The sequence below is a fragment of the Cynara cardunculus genome (assembly GCF_001531365.2).
Source record: "Cynara cardunculus var. scolymus isolate 2C chromosome LG 17, CcrdV1, whole genome shotgun sequence".
Taxonomy (NCBI): domain Eukaryota; kingdom Viridiplantae; phylum Streptophyta; class Magnoliopsida; order Asterales; family Asteraceae; genus Cynara; species Cynara cardunculus.
In genome coordinates, this window is record NC_037544.1 from 35,452,363 (window position 1) to 35,467,938 (window position 15,576).

Sequence of the window (15,576 nt, forward strand, 5' to 3'; positions counted from 1 at the left end):
ATAATTTTAAAATATATCATTTTTACTACCCCGACCCATCGGGGGTTAGTCGGAGCGGGATTGGGGACAGGGATGCACTTAACTACCCAATACCGGATCCGTTTCCATCCCTACAAAGGACTAGATAACTCCTCTACTAGACACATTTTAAAACCACGAGTCCAAATGTGGACAAAGTGGACAATATCTGGTATAATAGGATGCAACATAATTGGATACAAATTTTAAATAAATTTTGTTTACGTATATCCATATAATAACCACCCTATTTTATTTCAACCAAAAAAAATTAATTTAAAATACATGACTTTCAGTAGCAATTTCAAATGAAGCTGTATGTTGTTGGCATATCCTATCGATATCAGATACATGTTTCAATACCAATTTCATAATGTACACAAGATTCTAATAAAAGAAAGAAATAAACTATCTCAACCAATTTGAACACACAAGTCCCCAGAACCAATCAAATTACGACATGTTTGTCATCAAGCCAGGCCGAACCCCACAACCGGAACCGGAACCGGAACCTGAACCTGAACCTGGACCTAGAGTTGTGGTGCATATGGGTTGGGTGCACCATAATAGGCCAGAGGCAGAGTAGCTTGGGGTGCAACCGGTGGGTAGAACATAGGAGGAGCTTGGGCTGCCATTAGATCATTACCCCTGTAATCAAATGCAGTGAACGAAACAAACCTAGTAAATCCCGGGTACGTAGACCTTTCCTCTATGCTAAAAAAGTAGATAAGTTTTGCTTGTAAAACCGAAAAATTAAAGAAACGAGAGATCAAGCTATTGGTAAGAGTGACAACAATCGAGCAACGATTAGATTAAATAGAAACATTGGCAATAACAAATGTGAGAAAAATAGGTTTAAATAAAGGGCTAAATGCAACAAAGTTTGGTTTAGTACCTATTTACTGTTACGAATAATTTTAATGCAACAAAGATTCAGAATTTTCTACTTTATACCCATTTTGACCGGTAACCTGCATTTCATGACATGAATACTACTTTATGAAAAGTTCATGCCAAAGTGCACGGTAAATTTGACATCCACGTCATCAAATGTTACAAGATCAGGATAAGAAATAGGAAACGTTGAAGCTCGGTTACATTAAATAGAATACTTTGAAACTTTGCTACATTAAAAAAGAAATTTGGAATTCCCTTGCATTGATTAGAGGGGGGGAAATTGTTACACTAAGGAGCCCTATAACAAAAGCTTACCCGGGTAAGCGCCTATCGACTCACATTACCTTACAGGATGAATATGGCAAAGACCAAGAATCTTATCCCGTAAGAACGAGACAAGGACCGAGAGTCTTACGCGGTAAGTGAGGGCGATGACTCTAACCATGGTTAGAGCTTACTAGGTAAATTGCTGCATATGATGCCGTTTTTGTTGACTAAAATCTTACGCGGCAAGTAAATGATAGTGTTGAAATTTTATTGGTACGCGCTTACAGGGTAAGTGTTAGGTAAACGGCCCCTAAATAGGATCTAAGAGGCCGTTACCAAACACTTATTGGGTAAGTGCTCAACGGCAAGAGAAATTACAAGCGCTTATCCGGTAAGCATTTAATAAATAGCCTCTAAGGCAAACTTTGTTACATTTTGCCCTAAAACAAACAAGGAAATACAAAGCGCATTACTGACAACTATAACACACAGTAGAAAGGTCAAACAACACAAGTAGATACATAATAATAGACAGCATGGTTCTTTTTTTTTTCTGATTAACCTGGATATCCAACCCGCTATGCTAGCCGACTAATCCCAGGATGACCACCTGCTTTGCAGATAGCCCGGAGTAACCGCATTTGAACCTCCGTGGCCACAAAGGGATTTTTATTCCTTCTTGGATTTGAACCTGGGAACTCCTAGTACTTTTGACCTTTGGAGTCAAACTCAAACCAATCAAGCACCACCCTTGTGGTTCAGCATGGTTCTTTTTTGGTGTCTGAATCAGGTTTTCATGTTTGAAATCCAATTCGTGTTACCCATTAAGTATAAGCATATGCATATTGTAATTCTATTGGTAGCGTAGAGCTTACTACTTTTAAATACCATACATGTACGAATATAAAGAAAAAAAGGAAAAAATAACACGCACGCACACACACATGGTGCATCTTCTTGAAGATATTATAGGGCCAATCAGTTTAATTGCTTGATACATTTTGTAACAGTGGCCACCACTAAAGGTCTCACAATATTTACCAATCTAAAATAGACCAAACTAAACTGACTAGTATATCCCGCTCAAAAGTAGGGCCTGGGAGAGGAATGTACGCATACCTGACCTCTACCCCAAAGAGCAGAGCGGTTGTTTCCGTGAAGACCCCACGACTAGTGCAAGCGTGTGAGCAACACGTACTAGCACATGGTGAACATAAGACGAGAAAAATAAGAAACCAGCCTTTTGTGTCAATAAGGTGACCAGCATTGGGTAAATCAAACCAAACTAACCCAGCATATCCCGCTAGTAGGTAGGGCATGGGGAGGGCAGGATTTATGCAGACCTATCCTCTACCCCAGGGAGTAGAGCAGTTGTTTCCATGAAGACCCCTGACTTTCCAAAAAGGCGTGGACTGAAAAGTTTTGACTGGAGAAATTCACAAGATATGCCAAAAAGGTGTTGCCAGCATTGGGTCAAGACCGTAAATGGTTCATACTAGAGGTAAGTGGGGGGGTTCTTTTTGCTTCTAAAGGCTAAAAGCATAAATTGTGAATTGTGACACCCTGAGCAAGGTCCCAAGAAGAACGCGGTCACAGGAAATGATGCCAAAAATCAAAAGTGCGGAAGTGTTTTTGGTTCCCCTCCAGATGAGAAGCGCGATATGGATGGCGTTGAAACCCTCCAAAGACATTTTATTCTATTGACATTTGCCGATATGTAAGACTAAATATCATGAAAAAATACTGATGAAAAATGGTTTTGAAAAAACCAAGTCAAGACAAGATACTAAAATCATGAAACATTGAAACTTACATTGGCTGCTGACCACCAGTTTGCTGCATCATCTGGGTGTATATGTACTCATCAACTCTCTGCTTTGCCAGTGCAACCTATTTGGCACAAGATTAATACACACTTTAATCAAATTTAATTATGACATTTTTTATTTTACTTCATTGTTGGAGTCCCACATCGGCTAGACTTGGACCATTTCTCTTGTATATATGGTGGAACCTCCCATTTCTCCTAAAGGGCTCTTTTGGAGAGTGACCTGGGGTACCATGTATTCTCACAGGGACATCAGGCATTGATTTTAGGTTTCCCAGCTAAATATAACATTTGTATATCAACTCATAACTGTGATGTCCATGAAAGAAACAAGATAAGTTATTGTGTGAGAGAGAACACAACTAATGGACTGAGAACTCGAAAGTGATGACACTCATCACATAGTATACCATATCCCTATTATCGATCCTTCCTTGATTAAAAAAAAGAACATGTTACCAACTCAATTAGAATAAAGCGAAGCAGTTTTCCCACACCCCAAGGAAAGATGTTTAAGGAGTATCAACCTGTTGGGCACTACCACCCAAATGAATTTGTCTATGCTTGTTTTCACCTTTCCCACCATGAACCTGCAAGACATCAGAGACAGAAGTCAACTCACAAAAAATATCAACAAAAACTACAGAACACCACATGCATTTATGCAAATATAAGATCCACAAATTTAAAATCTAAAGCACTGTCTTATCAAGATCGCCAAAAAGTAAGAAAAACTACATTGAGTGCAATAATGCTTGACAGTGATGCAACAGCTACGATCCCTCAGACAGCAGTCACAACTTGTTCTCCATTTATTCATCGTAACAATATATATATATATATATATATATATCAGATGTTCCAATACGGTCAATGATGATGTCTTTGTGATCCCAAAGGTGCATACAGAAGGCACCATGAGACACAAGTGCTTATTTGTGGATCAGAAGAGGTGATGAGAGAAGTACCACATAATTTACCATATGGGTGTGTGGGAATCAATTTTATGTAGACATTTATCTAGGACAGGTAGAGTAGAAACTCATTAACAATCAGACTACATAAAAGCAATTATTGGAGTATTGCAGGCCTGTACTGTGAAAAAATCTGGGTTTGTGACGATGATTACCAGGATAAAATCTTAGGATCGTGTATCGTGAACACTTTCCAAATACAATATTTCAACCCTTCAAGCCTAAGGTTACACGAAATATGTATTGGGATAATCTTAACTCTCACTCTCGTTCCTAGGCAAAAAAAACAAGTATTCAACAAGATTACTCTGTTGTTACATATATATAAAATGAGACAGAAATTACCCTTATAGGTAGTTATTATAGTGATTACGGGAGGTTACAAAACAGTTCCAACTACAAATGTCATCACCAGTTGAATGCACCAACTGAGGACACCAGCTGATGTTGCCGCTTATGTGCAGCAGCTGATGCTGATCCACTGCCACTGAAACTGATTACGAAAAACCCAATGGCAATAACCACTTCAAAGGGCTCTGCCCCTTGGAAACTCGCCAGGGGCGCTTCCCCTTACCCCCGTCATATGGCGATTAAGGTTCAAGGTGGCATATACAAGCATGCACTCTGCACCACCAAACTTGTCTTAATGCTCAACCTTGAATTCTATCTCTAGTCAATCTCAATTACACCAAAAACGTTTGATGACACAAATATCACCAACATATACATCACCAAAAGAGGAACTTAAAGAAAATTAGTAATACTTCCATTTAAGTAACACAACGCAACTAATAATTATGTAGATCATCAGACTCAAGCAGGGATTTTTCTTCCAACAAAATGGTTATCCTGCAAAATACAGGTTACACATCAAATGTTTAAATACCTTGATTGTTGCTCCTGACTCCGTTCTGATCCTTGATATGTTTGATCCACATCTCCCAATCAATCCACCAATAAATGTCTCGGAAATCATCATCTCCAGAGTTACATATTCAGCTGCAAGATAGATTGAACACGGTATGACATTACAATTCAACACAACAGCAAATAGGAACAGTGGAAAATACAAAGAGCTTGAAGTGAGATGCACTAAATAACCTGAAGAAGGGTCCACGTATTGTTGAGGTGGACGATGAATGAAACCTAGATTATAGGTTGGGCTGATGGAGATTATCTGTTTAGGTGGATTATCCCTACATAAAAAAGATATAATTAATATGAACTAGATCCATGTGATAAAGTAGAATTCCTGAAAAGCCAAACCTTAGCTGACATCCAATCTCTACCAGTGCCCTCAGCACTGCAGGAACATCTCCTGATATCTACATTTTCCACATTTATACACTCGTATTAGGGGAAGAAGTTGAAGAAAAAAGTAAGGATCAGGCAAATGAAAAGACAGTCGAACAAGATTTATATATACATATATGTAGGGAAACCTACAGCTTTTAGATGTATGGTACATCAAGTTTGGGTTAAGGCCTCGTAATAATTATGGAGAAAATGACAAATGGTAGTGAAAGGTACCTGCGTACCTTATGATACATAATCATTTCCTGCTGTCCCATATTAAGTGCCATAACACACATTCATGACGCCAACCTTCCATATATATATATAAAACAATATTTTGTTCTAGAAAGTATTCTTTTAAGTTCGGAAATCACATATTTGTAAGATAAAATTAAGTTTCTCACTGTTATTACTTCAAATAGATCAAGGGGCTGCTTTTCCACTAATTCTGGTAGGGACAACCATTTCACAGTAGCCAAGTAGAGATGCATAGCTATGGCTTTGCATGTGTATTTATAGTTGATTAAATCTAAAGATAATTCATAAGACCTAGTTTAATATTTTTGTGAAAATTCTGTGGTTCAGCATCAACATATCTTAGACGTGAATTCTCCATTCAGGGTCCGATTCCTGTATACAGGAAAGAATGTACATATAATTTAATTGCAAGAATAAGGGATCCATAGAATGACATGCCAAAAAAAAACATCATCTCTTATTATATATAATAACAAGCATGCCACAGGATCAATCTTTTTTTTTTCCTCGGGGGGAGCGGTGCTGGCTGTACCTTAGTTACAAACGACATGGAAGAACAAAGATAGTATACTATCAGTAGTAATTATATAAAGACAGGTTTCTACTTCTAGATGCGGGTAGTAATGCTTAGTAAGGTAGGATGCACAATAATTTTTTTTCAATCAAAGGGGTTAGTTAAGAAGTTTTATGATCATTCTAAGAAAGTCCGCAAACAAAGATGGTTAACTTCTAAGCAACTAACCACTATAAAGGCTAACTAATTTAATTGTATTAATAAAATGGCTAAAAATATACTACTACGTACTAACTGAGTCTTATTCTAGAGATCATCTTATAATAGTTTAAGATGGCACATTTGGTGTCACTTGTCTTCTGCTCATATAGTCAAACATGACCTCCAATTAAGGTTCTAAATGACGTGAGGCATGGTGACGGCAAGGTCAAGCCTCAAGCCTTACGAGTATGGCGAGGCCACGGCGTTTTTCAAGGCGTGCCTTAAGGCGGCAATATATATATACACACACACACATATACATATTAATATATATATATATATATACAAACACACACACACACACACACATATATATATTAACATATATATATAGGGAAGGATTCAAACGAGAACACCTTCTTTTTGCGAGAAAGCCCTTTATTATAGTAACTCACATGTGATATTATATTTTATCACATGTGATACTAAATTAAAGACACAGACGACCTTTGGCGCAACCTAGGTTGTGGGCTAAGTAGCTCGGACATGCGTACACCGCTAGGCCCCCTCACGTGTATTACATCACACGTGATAAGGGTGTTTTTTATGTAATACTACAATCCACCACATGTGATACTATATCAGAGATGCAAACGACTTTTGGCGCGACCTAGGTCACACGACACGTCGTCTGCACACCACCAATTCCCTTCACGTGTATTATCACGTGTGATAAGGGTGTTCTTGTTTCGTAAAATGGAGGTGTTCTCGTCTGAACCTCCACCTACATATATAGTGTTTTGAATAATAACGTAGAACAAATTAAAATCATATAAAGTAATAAAACAAAAAAGAAATAAGAATCATTGTTACCATATATATATATAAAGGTTACAAAAAATGATATCAAGGTGCAAAATCGGGATTAAATCTCTTGAATCTCAACTCACCTCTTTCTTCAATTTTCAAAGAATTCGTGTTCGACTCTTCGTGTTTGGGAATGATAGTAAGTATTTACCTATTTAGGCTTTTAGTTGTTAAGTTCCCTTTTTATGTTAATTTAAGTGTTACGCCTCGTACATAATTATCATTTATCCCTCAAGTTATATATTAAAAAAAAAAACCGCACCTAAAAAGATAACGTGTTGTAACAAGCCATAACATGTTGTAATGTGCCATAATGCATTACAATGGAAGCCAAGCCTTAGAGTGGAGCCACAAGGGTTAACGTGGCGGCGAACACAAGTCTTGACGCCATAACGAGGCCATAACGAGTTATTTAGAACGATGCTTTTCCAATCTGTTAATAGAAGACAACTAACACCATCTCTATTTTCTTTTTGTTAGAATCCAAAAAGAGAACATGCGGTAACTACCTGCACTACTCGATCAGATTCATGGGCAGATGCACATAATGGCAACTGATTTTGAGCAAGTACGGTAACTGTTGCACCAGAAGAATTCCTTAGTTGACCTATGTTTTGACCGGACACCCCAATCAAACCACCAGCTTGGCAACCAGAAATTAATAGTCTTATTGTATTTGCTGCCACATGCCCTGTTGAAACTTTCAGTCCTTCAACATTCTGATCATCCTATAAGATAGCATGTAGGTACTCATTACATCAGTAGCAAGCAAAATAAGAAGTCTGTCAAGAGAGACAAGCTTGAAAAGATAAAACAGAAGCAGAGCAGAATGAAAGACGATAAAGGAAATGGAACACCTACATGCACAACTTAAAAGAAAATTTAGAAACTACCAAAAATAGCATAGCATGAGAGAAACTTCAAATTGAAAATCGCATAAGCATGCATGCATAAGTAATTGAACATGCTTCTCCATCTCACAATGAAAATGGAGAGCATACACACTGCTTTTGACTTTGTAATCGATATGAATTTACAATTTTCCATGTATGTTGACAAACCCCCTTACACTATACTAAAGGTACTGCTAACAGAGAGGAGAAAGTATAGGTGTTAATATTGTATGAGACTTCATGTTAGTTCTGGATTTGGGAAGTACTAGGTTTCATATTAGAAAGTAAAATGCATTTATTGTGGGAAGAAGTATATGGCTACATATATAGGTAGAAAACCCCTATTATATTGAGATACCTATGACCTGAGTAGACAAACTCCTACCATACGGCCATACCTATATACTCGTTTGGACAGCCTGACATGCTGGGCTGTGTACATGTGGGAATCCTTGTTACCATGGCAGGTTGCTAACTTTCTAGCAATGATTATGCGACTAATCCATGTAGACTACTTTTAGTATCCTTACCCTGGAAACTCAACACAAAATCTACCCAGCAAGGCAACAACTCGAACAGAGGCTTTAAAGCTAATCCAAATTTCAAACTGACAGAACTCCTGTTCTCTCACTCTGTCTCCCTACATGTCTCTACCTCTGTGTGTCCCTATACATCTCTCTTCGTTGTCCCTCTTGTTCATGTTGTTGGATGCCTAATGTAAGTGTTTCATGCCTTTGGACATTGATAAGTACCACTATGCCAGCTTGACACATTTTTTGGATAATATGGCGACATGCCAATAAATTGGGTTTGACCATGCCAATGAACGGGTGTGGTGTGTGGGCATTGTGAGTCATGTTGCAGATTTGCATCCTTTAGAATCTCAGAATGCAGTGGGATTTTGTTCGGTCAAAAATAAAACTGAACTTCCCTGTTAACACCACTAGTGTAAATAGTAAAAATAGTAATTTGGGGTTAATCTGTTTCCGAAACACCATAGAGATGATAAGACAAAAAATGTTATCAAGTTCACAAACTCTCACATTTTCACAATCGGGCCAGCCTTGTTGATTACTTGCCAATATAAACTTTCGTCATCTGATGCTTGTTGCAAGCTCGTATAATTGCATCCAATAAAAGAACCAGGCACTTGATTCGTCAATTATTATTTGGAGAGGCAGAGCATTTTAAAATTACTAACAATTCAAAAAAGGGTAGATTTTAGAAAGAAAAAATATGTCCCATCACCAAGGCCCATGTCTGATGAAACTGTTAAGGAATAGGGATTGCTTTTGTTCGCGGGTAGGGGTGGGGCAGCTACCAAACCCCTTGCTTTAATCTTTACTCAAACCAAATCAACAATCCAAAAAAATAGATGGTACCTCCAGAAATCTCGTTACTAGTATGAGAAAATATTTTCAATATTTCTACCATACACCAGAGCAAGCCAAATGGTAAAATACCATATGGAAGGTGGGAGTCTGCAAAACTATGATTCTTATACAAGAGAAAATTGCCAAAAATGAAACTAACTTTGCTTTCGTCCCTACTTTAAGAAACCAACTTCCCCCATTTTGGATAACCAACTTCCAAAACTTCCCATTTAAGGGGCCCAATGACCAAATTCATGTTCTTCCAAATAGGGAATGAAAGCAAAGTTAGTCCATTTGGTTCCTCAAAATGAGAAGTTCTGAAAGTTGGTTCATAGAATGAATATTTTAGAAAGTTGGTTCCCCAAAATAGGAATGAGTGCAAAGTTAGTTCCATTTTGGTGCAATTTGCCATTTATACAAAACTTCCAAACAAACTAAGTGTGTTTTGTAAAGATTTTAGTGTCAGTCAATACACAAGTAAACCAATATTCACCACAGTTCAAACTAGAAATACGCACTACTAACAGAAAAAATTATTTGTCACAAAGTAGGGAGTAGGGATGGAATGGGAGGAGGGGGAGGAGATGGGACAGGACGAAAGGGGAGGGATGGGAAGGAGGGGAGGGGAGGGAAGGATGGGATGGGAATTGGAGAAGGGGAGAGGGGAACCCTTCCAGAAGGGAGATGGAAGGAGGAAAGGAACTGATATCTTTACCTTTAGCCTCCAAATGAGCAACGCCATAGAAGCACGCCACCAATCACCACGTCCTTCTCAATCACAAACAGAAGGTAAAACAGCTCTCCTTCCCTTATAAGTACGAAATCTATTCCGCTTTGCCACCAAAGAAGAGATAAGGTCCTAGTCAAGTGACCCACCTGACTTCATCCGTATCAGCCTGCACATATGACCAAACAGAACCTCAAGCTCCCCTAAGTAAGAAGCTCAAGTGCTGAATAGGCATCACCTACAGCCCTAATCAGCTAATCCGACCAAGTTTTCTCTGATCTACATCTGTTCTATCAAAAGGGCCAATATTAAGAAAGGAAATAACTTTAGTAGCTAGAAAAAGACACAATGTACTAGTAAAAGAAAAGTCTTTGCCTTTAATAATAACGATTGTAGTGATGATTTGTCTGTACAAAGTTTCACATGTATTCATCTATCAGTGGAATTTGTGCATCGCCCATTAGCACATATCCTGATATCCTAACATAAAGAATAAAATATATAAAAATATATAAGCATCAGGAACTAACTCTCACCAGACATATACTGATAAATCATCAGGAGGTCCATCATCTCTACTCAACAGATGACATAGATGATAGGTTTTGATTAAATATGGCTTCTAAAGAGCAGAATTAAGTATCATGCATTGTAACGATGAAGTTACATTTTGAAGAGGGCAACAACAAAATAAAGCTTTTAAACTTGAGATTGAATATCACATCACCATGAGAACCAAACTGCCAATTTGGTGGAGAGCATTCTCTGCATCTGTAAAAGTATTCTCACTGTCTTTAGAGCTTATGATGATTACGCGCTCCTCATGTCGCTGCAATACAAAAAAAGCCAATAGATTATAAGAACATACATACGGAACATACAAACCAGATATTAAGAGGTAGATATGCACAGTATTCTTAATAATTTTTTCCTAATAAAAAAACCGAACTTTGGTTGCCTTATATAATAAGATTCTAACTTGCATAAAGGACTCACGACCTTCTAGTATAAACATTAAACACATATAGTATCATACATAAAAAAAATGCCACAACAATGTTGGAACTCCAAATAAACGAATTAAGATATGCTAGTCTGCTCTTTACTTGTCATCACATTGTCAAAACATTTAACATTCTTGCTGTCAAAATATACTAGAGAATGGGTCAGGAAAGGGACTGTTATTTCCCTTAACTTGATTATCCCTTTTTGTAGAAGGATAAACATCAGATTTGAAAATGTCTTTTAAGAAACAATCCAAAGCCAGTTAAAGAAGCCTCCAAGTCTTAAAGCTCCCTGAGAACTGGAATCAAGAAATAGGATGGCCATGTCTTATCACCAGCACATAAGATAGTTAATCCATATATTTCTCCATACTGCTGGGTTTTGATTGCTACTACAATGATACGGGATTCCTCATTCAACGTGTTTGTTTATACATACAAGAGCACATGGTTCCCCATCTTACCTATATGATCAAAGAAAGTGTCCATATAATTGGCAGTCAAGCCAACAAAGTTCTCTATGCATGTGGAACTATGTTTATATATACATATATATATATACATACATATATATACATATATATATATGTATATGTGTGTGTGTATATATATATATATATGTATATGTGTGTGTGTATACACACAAACAACTTTACATATACATAGTTATCTTCAACTTTAACGATTTAACCTAAATCATCACATGGTCTACATCCTCCCAATTATTCTTAGTGATCAACTAATTTAAGTTAAACATACCAATTCTCACTTACTATCTCACAAAAACTGAAAGGCAAGTTCTACAGGGTGGCCATTATACCACCTACATTGTATGGGTCGAGTATTGAACGATCGGAAGGCATGTGAGAGGAAAATGGAAGTTGCAGAAATAGAATTTTGGGGTAGACCTGCGGTCGGACCATGTTGGATAGGATACGAAATGAGGTTCTCAGAGCAGAGCTACAAGTTGTACTGATCCCAGATAGATTGAGAGATGGAAAATTGGCGGTGTTTTGGGCAAGTCCACAGGAGGAAGCCCACGGCACCAGTGAGAAGAGTGGAGGGTGTTATGATCAAGGGGGTGAGGAAGTGAGACAAACCAATGAGGACGTGGTTCTAACAGTTGAGAATGGGCATGGCATTGTTAAATACTTTGCGAGGATATGATCTCATATAGGAGCTTTAGGAGACAGTGGATAAGGGTAATGGAATACTTGTATGGGTTTTTAGATTCTACAAGTTGGAGGAAAAGGTGGAGGTGACATGGAGGAGGGTAGAGAAAAACTCAGATAGGTTTGATGTGACATAGGTTATCTAGGGGAGGGGATCCTTGGAATATCCCATGAGCTTTTAGCTAGGACTTGTTGGCTTAGTTGTCTCCACCATCTGAACCTTCACCCTATTTTCTTGTTTTGTAAATTTTTCTCATCTTTTTTCTCCTTCGCAATATTTTTTAAAGTTGCCTTCTAAAAAAAGCTGTGTTCTAAGTTGAAGTCTCTAGCTAAGTGTTCCTAATATCTTTCGCAGGTCGGATGTCTCCTCAGAAACAGTCTCCCTACCTCTTGAGGTGAAGGTATGGTATGTGTATATCCTACCCCCAACAGACTTCCGGGTGGGTTTACTACGTTTGGTTCATATTGGTAGCAAAATGTGTGTGCTTTATCTCTTTATTTTCAAGTAGTACCCATTGCAGGTGATCACCCAAATCCCCTTTCCCTCATTCCCATATACATGTGTGAATAACTACATGAGTTCTCCTCCATCACATGGTTCATGTCCATATAATTCTACAATTTTCACTTATTTAAATGAAGTTAATGCCAAACAACTTAAACACACTAATTTTAACCCAAACACATCGATATATAAGCATACACAAATAGATATTCAAATAGCAGCAAAGAATTCTCCTTTTAACAGTTCCGCCCGGATTGTACCTAAACTTATTCACATGGATCACTCATCCACAAACAAAAATTGACTAATTTCCGATTATATGTGCATACACATTACATAACACAACATATGTATATAAGGAGCAATTAACCAACCGCAATGGCGTCCGCGATCTTAATAGTAGCTTTAGTCTCCTCCCTGATCTTCTGAATACGGTGTCCTCCTCTACCAATCACCTTCCCTATCTGTTTCGACGGCAACAATATCCTGAACAAAATATCCTGCCCTAACACTGCCCGACGTTTTATTGGCTGCACTTCGGCGGCAGTTAGCGAATCTTGATCCTCCTCATTAGCATCCTCGCGAGGACGCTTCGTTGAGGGAGGAGTTGCCGCCGATGACGGTGGCTGTGCTTCATTTACGGGGGTTTCGCTTACCATTTGTTACAGGAACAACAACGTTTGATTTTGGTCGCTGCGACCTTACTTACAGATTTTGGTCGCTGCGACCTTACTTATTATTATTAGCCCCTTAACTTTTAATGTTTGGCAAATATAGTCCTTGTTTTTGTTACATTTTGTTAATAGTGGTCCTTTCATTTGGTTTTATTACAAAGTGGAACCTCCGAATTAACCAATTCCCAAACAAAACCCCAATTTTTTGTCGCCAACTCAATTTATCGATTTCACATTGCGTGACACGTAAAGCACTAAATAATCAAACTCATTAACGAACAATAGTAGCATGGTCATGGTGGATGGCGATGGAATTCAATTCCTTCCATTATGTCAAGGAATGACGAATTTATTGATTTGTGGAATTCAATAGAATTGGAATGATTCTATTCATTTCAAGAAATGAACCAAACAAATGAATTGAAATTTGTCATTCCAATTTCATCAAATTCCTTCGAATTTTGCAAACCCACGTATGTTGACTGCCTGTTACATAACCCATATGGGTGTTTTGGATGTGTGTTTTGCAAAGTTATATGATATTAAATTATTCATATCAGATAATAACGATAATAAACATAAAGCAAGAAACAGTTTGAAATGTGTTTTGTTTTGCTTAAAATTGTAACCGGTGGCGAATCCAAGAACTTAGGTGATCGGGGGTCCTAGATATAAAAAAAGTCAGAAACCGGATGATTCATCAGAACGAAAACAGTTTCGGGTTATTCCATTTGTTGGTCAAACGGTTCAGTTAGCCCAATAAGGTAAGTTTCGGTTTCAATCATCGGTTTACCGAATAGCAGAATATACTATTATTTTATATAATTTCCTTCCAGATGAATTGGGTTGAGCATATATAAAGTAAACATTAGATGAATCGATTTATCTTTTAACCAAAGAACAAGAAAATTGCGATATATTTAACAAAACCATCAACCAATGTTAGCATTGGAGCATGATTGCAAGAACTTGTGGTGACAAAACAATTAAATGACTGGGGGAACGACTGGCGAGAGAGTGGAGGATATCGTTAAAACGGATTAGACCATTGGGTTAACCTTCGTAAGTGACTAGAGGGGGGACTAATCCCATAAGAGTAAAATAAAACTTTTTTTTAATTATTATATATATATATATATATATATATAATTAGTTGAAATGGTGAATTAATTAGTTGAAAATTATATCAAAATATTTAACAAATCAAATCCAATCCAACGAATAACCATGATAATACTAATATCTAACGGATGGAACCAACCAAATCCAATCATCTATTGGACTGGATCTGATGGCAAGATCCAATATCCAATTATTGATAGAATCAGATCCATTAAAACCATTGGATTTCAACCAATTTATACCTGTACTTTTGGGTATGATCGGTTGACGTTATTTGGATTGGTTTGATTCTATTCTCTATGTCTCCTTTCCCCATTTCTCTCCAAACAAAGAGATCAATAACACAATACTAATAAAGAAACTCATAACTCAGTATTGAGTCACCGTAACTCGAATTAAGAAAGAAGGTGGACTAGAAAAGTTGGGAGACGATTTGGGGAAGACATTTATATGGCTTATAATGACTACTTTTGTGTTGTAGTGAATGTTTTGCTAAATTAATGTCACCCCTTTATACGAGCCTCTATATGATTAGGATCTATTTATGTCAACGACTGAAATTTTAGTTTTAAAAAATGCTGGTTGGAACTAAATATGAATAGTCGGGTTTAATCCTGATCATATTGAGGCTCGTATACAAACCCAGTTCCTATTGAGAAATAGGCATTGGTTAAGGCCCGTCTAAAGTCTCGTATTAGGCCTGATCTAAGGTCTTGTTTTATTTTTCGTGTATTTCTTTAATCATTTTAGTTGAGCGGTTTGAGTTCATATGCTCAATAAAAGCCCCTTATACTAGAGATATGCTTCAAGTTTCGATTATTGGAAAACTATGCTCCAAAGTCGTGTTCTTTCTAAAATACGAGTCCTTAGGGCTCGTTTGGTTTGCAGGATTTGGAACTGGGTTCCATTCCAATCGCGGATGTAGAAATCCCATGAAAGTAGTTATACATACTGGAATTTAATTTTGTTACAAATTCTACAAACTA

General features: G+C 37.4%; 1 protein-coding gene across 1 annotated transcript; it reads right to left on the reverse strand.

The window, feature by feature from the left end:
• Positions 1–252: 252 nt before the first annotated feature.
• Positions 253–13,454, reverse strand: LOC112501093 (poly(rC)-binding protein 4-like). The gene is made up of 9 exons (XM_025104748.1): positions 13,169–13,454; positions 10,841–10,942; positions 7,630–7,848; positions 5,251–5,309; positions 5,086–5,180; positions 4,871–4,983; positions 3,538–3,600; positions 2,996–3,072; positions 253–666 (listed from the first exon to the last, which is right to left on the reverse strand). The coding sequence occupies exons 1-9, from the start codon at positions 13,451–13,453 to the stop codon at positions 549–551; spliced, it is 1,131 nt and encodes a 376-aa protein (XP_024960516.1). The 5' UTR covers position 13,454; the 3' UTR covers positions 253–548.
• Positions 13,455–15,576: the final 2,122 nt, after the last annotated feature.

Coding starts and splice junctions, on each gene's coding strand:
- LOC112501093 (XM_025104748.1), bottom strand. CDS start 13,453: ATGGTAAGCGAAACCCCCGTAAATGAAGCACAGCCACCGTCATCGGCG. Junction 7,849..10,840: donor TTGGCAGTTTGGTTCTCATG/GTGATGTGATAT, acceptor GCTATCTTATAG/GATGATCAGAATGTTGAAGG. Junction 3,601..4,870: donor AGTCAGGAGCAACAATCAAG/GTATTTAAACAT, acceptor GATGTCTTGCAG/GTTCATGGTGGGAAAGGTGA.